Source organism: Apaloderma vittatum, unplaced genomic scaffold, assembly GCF_000703405.1.
Source record: "Apaloderma vittatum isolate BGI_N311 unplaced genomic scaffold, ASM70340v1 scaffold32924, whole genome shotgun sequence".
NCBI classification, from domain to species: Eukaryota; Metazoa; Chordata; class Aves; order Trogoniformes; family Trogonidae; genus Apaloderma; species Apaloderma vittatum.
Genome location: NW_009711549.1, coordinates 1 through 7,691, shown reverse-complemented (window position 1 = coordinate 7,691; position 7,691 = coordinate 1). Strand labels below are relative to the sequence as shown.

The window sequence follows — 7,691 nt, the reverse complement described above, 5'->3', positions numbered from 1 at the left end:
TTTTTTTTTTTTTTTTTTTTTTTTTTGCTCTTTTTCATTTGTGGCTTTTGCTGAGTGTCTGTTTCTCTGCAGTAACTTGGAGGGCTTCCTAGAAGAGTTTGCAGATATTGCCAAGGAAGATCAGATCAAGAAGCTGCATGACATGCTGGGCCCACACATGCTGAGGCGTCTCAAAGCTGATGTTTTCAAGAATATGCCGTCTAAGACTGAGCTTATTGTCAGAGTGGAGTTGAGCCCCATGCAGAAGTGAGTGTGGCAATGAGGAGAGCACCTGCTGTTGAGCTACTCTTGCCCTGTTCTGCAGTTTCAAAGAGGATGCTGAAACAGCCTCATCCTTGCTATAGGGCTTTCTACGCAGTAGATAAGGGGAGGATTTCCTGCTGCCACTACAGGAGAGGGGGGACTAATTCTGTGCTCTGATGTAAGGGATAGAGAGATGGTGATTGCCACTGGCAGATCCTAGGTAACTGGCAGGTAATGCCAGGAGCTGTGCAGAGTTTAGCAAGAGAGTATGCTAGTCATTCTTGTGAGGGGTGTCTGAGTGCTTTTTTTTTTTGTTTTTTTTCCTTTTCAGGAAATACTATAAATACATTTTGACAAGGAACTTTGAGGCACTGAATGCACGGGGTGGTGGAAATCAAGTCTCCTTGCTCAATGTTGTTATGGATCTGAAGAAGTGCTGTAACCACCCCTACCTCTTTCCTGTGGCTGCTATGGTATGTCCAGCCACTTATTCTGTGTGAGCAAATCCCCCACTGCCTGTTATCAGGTCGCCAGTTTGCTCCATAACGAAGCGTGGAGGGGTTTTCCTTACTCTCTTTCTGCTTCTATGTCTTTTTCATCCTGTCTTTATGTAGACCCAACATGCTGGAAGGCCTTTCCTTTTCTAGTATCTCTGTATGACAGGTAGGAGCTATCTTGTGACTTGTGCAAGATGAACATGTAAGAGTTAGGGACTAAGTCAATTAGTAAGAGGAGGGCATTTAGGAGTCAAATTGCAAAAGGATAGCACTGGTATTTTTTTGTAAGTAGTACTGCACGCTGTGTTGTGTCAAGCTGAATGACCAGATGTGGGTCAGCGTATGATGAACACAGCTAGGGACTAAGACCAAGCTACATGTCTTCAAGCTGTTTTCTTCCTCCACCCCTTACTCCCTTCTTTTCTCTCTTTTTAGGAAGCTCCAAAAATGCCAAACGGCATGTATGATGGTAGTGCTCTTATTCGAGCCTCTGGAAAGCTCTTGCTGCTCCAGAAGATGTTAAAGAACCTTAAGGAAGGAGGTCACAGGGTGCTCATATTCTCTCAGGTATATGGGGAAAAAACCTTAAGGCTGGGAATTCTTTTTCTGAGAAAGGAGCCTGTTGATCTGGTGTCCCCTTGTCTCTCACTTTTGTGATGGTGTTTTTCTGATACACAGATGACTAAAATGTTGGACCTTCTAGAAGACTTTTTGGAACACGAAGGGTACAAATATGAGCGGATTGATGGAGGAATCACAGGGAACATGCGTCAGGAGGCTATTGATCGCTTCAATGGTAAGGAGTTTCTTTGCAAAATGGAAACTATTGCGTTGTATAATGTGCTTACTAGTCAGCGTGGGATTGTTATGGTCCAAGTCTTACATTGCTCTCCTGGAATCTTAAATTAGTAGTGATTCCCCCTCAGGTGATGTGGGTGAGATACACATCCTTTTTTGAGTAACGCACTTACCCTTGATTCCTTCTGTTCTTTGCTTTTATCTAAGCTCCTGGTGCTCAGCAGTTCTGCTTTCTGCTTTCAACTCGAGCTGGGGGTCTTGGTATTAACTTGGCCACAGCAGATACTGTGATTATCTATGATTCAGACTGGAACCCCCACAATGATATCCAGGTAAGTCTGGATGAGACCACTCACTATAGAGTAATTCTGAGGAAGAGGAGGAAATTTAAATCATCAGGAGTGGTGAAGAAATATGAGACTTCTCCTCTAGAAATACACCAAACTAGAGTAGTGAGGATGGGAAGTGAAATAGTGGAGGGTTCTTCCAGGGCCCAGCCTTCACTAATGTTAAGAGCCAACATGAAGGCAACTGGGAAACTTGTGGAGGTAGGTGGGGTGTATCAGACGACTACTTGTGTAGCTCTAGACTGTTCTGAGCACATCTCTTTTCTAGGCCTTCAGTCGTGCACACAGAATTGGACAAAACAAGAAAGTGATGATATACCGCTTTGTGACAAGGGCCTCAGTGGAGGAGCGTATCACTCAGGTGGCCAAGAAGAAAATGATGCTAACTCATCTGGTAGTGAGACCAGGGTTGGGCTCCAAGACAGGCTCCATGTCCAAACAGGAACTTGATGACATTCTCAAATTTGGCACTGAAGAGCTCTTCAAGGATGAGGCTACTGAGGGGGGTGAGTGCCTGGGAGTAGAAATGAAGGAGGTGGGGAGGTCTGGCTCCTTACCTAGCAAGTGACCATAGGCACAGTGCTGATTATAGCTCTACAGAGAGATCTAGGGTGGCATTCCCTTTCCTAATCCCTTGCGATCCATGCTACAGCTGTGCCTGTGTTCTTTCCTCAGGGGATAACAAAGAAGGTGAGGACAGCAGTGTCATTCACTACGATGACAAAGCAATTGAGCGCCTGTTGGATCGGAACCAGGATGAAACAGAAGATACAGAACTTCAGGGCATGAATGAATATCTCAGCTCTTTCAAGGTGGCCCAGTATGTGGTTCGCGAAGAGGAGATGGGGGTGAGTATGAGGTGGATGTCAGCTAGTATCTTCTGCTGAATGATGCAGGATGAATTAGGCAAATTGAGCTTTGATGCTTTGAAGAGCAGGCAGGCATATATCTGCTCAGACAGTTGGAATCTAGAGTGTAGGGCTTCACATTTGTTGCCTCTCTGTGGTAGGAGGAAGAGGAGGTCGAACGGGAGATCATTAAGCAGGAGGAGTCAGTGGATCCCGATTACTGGGAGAAACTGCTGCGTCACCATTACGAACAACAACAGGAGGATCTGGCCAGGAATCTGGGCAAAGGCAAACGTATTCGCAAGCAAGTTAACTACAATGATGGCTCGCAGGAGGATAGAGGTACAAATCTATGGGAACCTGAGGGAGAAATGCATGTAAGTATATGTTGCTGGAAAGTAACGGAGTAGCGTCTCAGGCTCACGTGCTGTTTTTCTTTCAGACTGGCAGGATGACCAGTCAGATAATCAATCAGACTATTCAGTTGCTTCTGAAGAAGGAGATGAGGACTTTGATGAGAGGTCTGAAGGTAAGCTCTGGTGAAGCCAGAGTTCCTGGGTCACTTTCTCCGAGTGGGGGAACAGCTGGGAATTGGTTTGGGTGATTATACACCTGGTGGTACAGTTCTGAAAGGGAAGCATTTCTCTCTTCAGCAGCTCGTCGGCCTAGCCGCAAAGGCCTGAGAAACGATAAGGATAAGCCTCTGCCTCCCCTACTTGCCCGCGTGGGAGGGAACATTGAGGTAAGCAGTACCAGGGTAGGCGTTTGCATCCTCGTTGCTTCTCTATGGATCTTGCTATACCTGTCTTATCTTCTCCTCCCGTTCTAGGTCTTGGGTTTCAATGCCCGCCAGCGGAAAGCCTTCCTCAACGCGATCATGCGCTATGGAATGCCACCTCAGGATGCCTTCACCACACAGTGGCTTGTTCGGGACCTCCGTGGCAAGTCAGAGAAAGAGTTCAAGTGAGTCTGCATTAGGCAGAGGTGAAAGACTGGCAGCTTTGGGAAAGAATAAGAATTGGGTCTTCTCTGACATTTCCCTTAAGAGATTACCTTTCCTTAATGGATCAGTTGATTCTTTGTGGGGAAATTAAATATAAGATGGGAGAGATAAGGATGTTTTCTAGTTCTCTTCCCAGGACTTATCAGTAACCAAAACCAACTGCTTTTAGGAGAGTAGTGTGGCTGGGGAATGAACACTTTCCCCAAGTAGCTTTTGAGCTTGTGTTTTTCTTCTGGCTCAAGACTTCTAGGTAAGCTGTGTATGCTTTATGTACATAGTAATTCTGTCAGGAAATTCTCCCTTGAAGGAGCCTGGAACTCCAGAACTTGTGTTACTGCGATTTGGGTATCAGGGTGATTTCCCTTATGGTGTGGAAAGGATATGGTAATGCATGTCTCCAGCTAACCTGGTTTGTAGCCTAATGGCTTGTATCTTAACTGCTCCAGGGCCTACGTGTCACTGTTCATGCGGCATTTATGTGAACCTGGAGCCGATGGTGCAGAGACCTTTGCAGATGGGGTCCCACGGGAAGGTCTTTCTCGACAGCATGTCCTTACTCGCATTGGGGTCATGTCACTTATACGCAAAAAGGTGGGTGCCTAGCAAAGCAAGGTAGCCTTCGCTCTCTGTATGACTCTTAGCCACTGGAGTCCTGAGCTAGTGAGTTACCTCTCCTCTCACACCTATTTTTGTTGTGTGTCAAGGGGTCCATCTCTACTGCTTTCAGGACAGGCTTTGTATGACTCTGCTGGTGATAGGTCTTTGTCTCCCTCTCGTACAGGTGCAGGAATTTGAGCATGTGAATGGCCGTTGGAGCATGCCAGAACTGGCAGAAATAGAGGAGAACAAGAAACTCTCACAGCCAAGCTCACCCTCTCCCAAAACTCCAACTCCTTCGACACCAGGGGATACGCAGCCAAACACACCTGCCCCTGTCCCTCCACCTGGTGAGAGCTCCTCTCTTGCTCAATCCTGCGTCCCCACCTCATCCTGGCTCTTCCCCTCACCAGAGCTGTGGTGGTGGGGTCTGGGGGTGGACGCAGATCAACTTACCTCTCATGTTAGGAGGGCTACCAAAGACATGTGCAAGCCCTTAAAGGCAAGAGAGGACACTAGTTTTCCCTTGGGTGAGCTTACATCGGTGAGAAACCCAGCACTTGTGGTGGGCAGGAAAGGGAAGGATCATCTTGAGTGATTTTTGTCCCATTTTTAATGGGCCTGATCTCTGGGAGTGAAGGAGATGTGTGCTTGGCAACAGTGAGAGAAAGAATTTACTGATGGCTTCTCTTCTTCCTTTGTCTGGCGTGATGGGTTGGGGAATTACACAGAAGAAGGAGTAAAAGTAGAAGAAGGAGCCAGTGCTAAGGAGCAAGGAGAGACATCTGAACCAGAGAAAGAGCTCAGTGCCTCTGCTGCTGAAACAGAGGTCTCTATGGAGGTGAGTGAGTTGCTTTTTTGCCTCATGCAATTTGCACATGTCTCGTACCCCCTCTTCTGTGTCATACAGCCTCTGAGAGACAGAGGTAAGTTCTTGGAATAATATTTAAAGTTATTTTGTGTGTCCTCAGAACTGGCCTGACAGTTTTATGCATCTTTGTTTTCCAAATTGTTGTCACTGTCTTCTGTCTCCCTACGCTGCTTTATCTCACTTCTCACTGATTTCTGTCCCCAGCAGTGTGCCCAGCCTGTGGAAACACCGCCACAGGAAGCAAAATCCCCGGTGAACTCCACAGAAGCAGAAGAAAAAAAAGTAGAGGAACCGGAGGTGAAGGAAAGACCAGATGAGCCAATGGAGGTAGAAAGCAAAGGTAACTCTCAGGAAGTTGATTAATACCTTGGGCAGCAACAAATCCCCCCCTCCACCCCAAATGCTTCACGTCCTAAAGAAATGGGCGTAAATGTAGACAATCAGTGGGTCTGTTCTAGGACTTTGAACAGGGAGTTTAGGGAACAGTGTTAGGTTTCACAAGCTGAAGAACAAAACCTTGGACTGTGGCTCATGTTCCCCTTCTCTCCTGTAGCTGAGGTGGAGAAAGTGGAAGACAGGGCACCCACTGAGAATCCCCCTGAGCCTCCCATAATCACTCTGGATGAGAAAGGTGAGTTGTCGTAATTCCATTCTCTTTCTTAATCCCCGTCCTCTGATGACTTCCTCCTGGGTTCAACTTGATGTGGTATCTGCCATGTTCTTTCTGATAACTCCCTGTGTGGACAGATGAGAAAAAGGAGGATGATAAGAGAGATGTGGTGATGCTGCAGAATGGAGAGATGCTGAAAGAGTCAGTAGATGAAAGGCACAAGAAGGCAGTAAAGCAGCGCTTCATGTTCAACATCGCAGATGGTGGCTTCACTGGTATGAGAAATTTTTATATGCTTGACCTTGTTTGTGTTAGTAAAACAAGCAACAGCACATAACTCTCAACTGTTCTGGTGTCTCCTGCCTTTCCAGAGCTACACTCGCTGTGGCAGAATGAAGAGCGGGCTGCAACTGTCACAAAGAAGACCTATGAGATCTGGCATCGGCGTCATGACTACTGGCTCCTTGCTGGGATTATCAAGTATCCTTACCCAGACAGACTGGATCTTCCCCTTTTACATAAAATATCCCAGTGAAGGTGACAGTCCTGGGTCTGACTGGAGTTCGTTAAGTGGGAGTGCTTTATTTTCTTCCACAAGAGTGAAAGTGATGGTGGGAGGAGGAGTTTCCTGCCAGCATAAGTTAAGACTTAGCAGGACATACTTCTCATTCCTTTTCCTTGGCTCCTGTTCCTCCCCTCTCTGCACCCCCTTTCCCCACCCCCTCTTGAGAACTTGATCTGCCTGGGCTGTGTGTTCCCTTGTTCTTGCTGCCTTTGTTTGCCTGAGCTCATCCCATCTCAGTCATGGCTATGCCCGTTGGCAGGATATTCAGAATGATCCACGTTACGCCATCCTCAATGAGCCCTTCAAGGGTGAGATGAACAGGGGTAACTTCCTGGAAATAAAGAACAAGTTCTTGGCAAGGAGATTTAAGGTAAGGATTCCTTTTCAGTGTTTGAAGTGTCTTTTAGCCGGCTTGAATGTCTCGAAAAAAGAGCTTACTGTTTCTCCTAAGAAAGCAAAGGCTTCTGCAGTGCCTTTCATTTTTAGAGGGAGAAAAAAATAAGCAGTATCTCTTAGGATCATGCAGTAGCTCCACGATAGGACCATAAAGAAAGTAAAACAGCAAACAACTTAGTCTTCGAAAAGAATCTGAGGAGGAATGAGAATCCTAGATGACTGGTGATACAATCTTTTGTTAAACTACATGTAACCCAGTTTTCTTTTGTACCTGGCCTTGCTTTGTTTTGGGCTCTCCAGGCTTTACTCCGTGTAAACAGAAGCTGGTGAAAGGAGATTGAGCTGCAGAATTTTGCCTTTTTTTGAGATAGCGGAGAACTGGAGCAGGAGAGACTGGGGGTGCAAGCAGGGTGATGTTCAGGCAACTGCAGAAAGACTTTTTCCTCATTGCTGCTCCTCTTGCAGCTCCTGGAGCAAGCACTGGTGATCGAGGAGCAGTTGCGGCGAGCTGCCTATCTGAACATGTCAGAAGACCCATCTCATCCATCCATGGCTCTGAACACACGTTTTGCCGAGGTCGAATGCCTGGCTGAGAGCCACCAGCACCTATCCAAGGAGTCGATGGCTGGGAATAAACCTGCCAACGCTGTGCTGCACAAAGGTAAGGCAGGGTGTTAAACCAAGGGTGGGAGAGTTGTGGAGTGTGGCTGTCCACGGTCGTCTTTTCCCTGTGGGGTTGTCCCTTTCCCTCTGAACAGGTGGCCCTTTCTCTTCCAGTTCTGAAGCAGCTGGAGGAGCTTCTGAGTGACATGAAGGCGGATGTGACTCGCTTGCCTGCCACCATTGCCCGTATCCCACCCGTGGCAGTGCGCCTCCAGATGTCTGAGCGCAACATCCTCAGCCGGCTGGCCAACCG

At 47.2% G+C, this 7,691-nt stretch overlaps 1 protein-coding gene across 1 annotated transcript in view; it reads left to right on the top strand.

Moving 5' to 3' along the window:
• The window catches only part of LOC104272629 (chromodomain-helicase-DNA-binding protein 4-like), a gene marked incomplete at its 3' end in the record, with an annotated part of 20,020 nt that extends 12,337 nt beyond the window's left edge, over positions 1-7,683 (top strand). The window contains 21 exon segments of the mRNA XM_009867677.1: positions 61-246; positions 575-716; positions 1,176-1,307; positions 1,419-1,536; positions 1,746-1,870; positions 2,154-2,391; positions 2,561-2,733; positions 2,895-3,075; positions 3,176-3,262; positions 3,387-3,475; positions 3,563-3,696; positions 4,183-4,327; positions 4,518-4,683; positions 5,065-5,174; positions 5,409-5,544; positions 5,758-5,835; positions 5,952-6,089; positions 6,186-6,294; positions 6,617-6,749; positions 7,241-7,436; positions 7,553-7,683. Of these exon segments, the coding sequence (XP_009865979.1) occupies positions 61-246; positions 575-716; positions 1,176-1,307; positions 1,419-1,536; positions 1,746-1,870; positions 2,154-2,391; positions 2,561-2,733; positions 2,895-3,075; positions 3,176-3,262; positions 3,387-3,475; positions 3,563-3,696; positions 4,183-4,327; positions 4,518-4,683; positions 5,065-5,174; positions 5,409-5,544; positions 5,758-5,835; positions 5,952-6,089; positions 6,186-6,294; positions 6,617-6,749; positions 7,241-7,436; positions 7,553-7,683 (2,947 nt within the window).
• Positions 7,684-7,691: the final 8 nt, after the last annotated feature.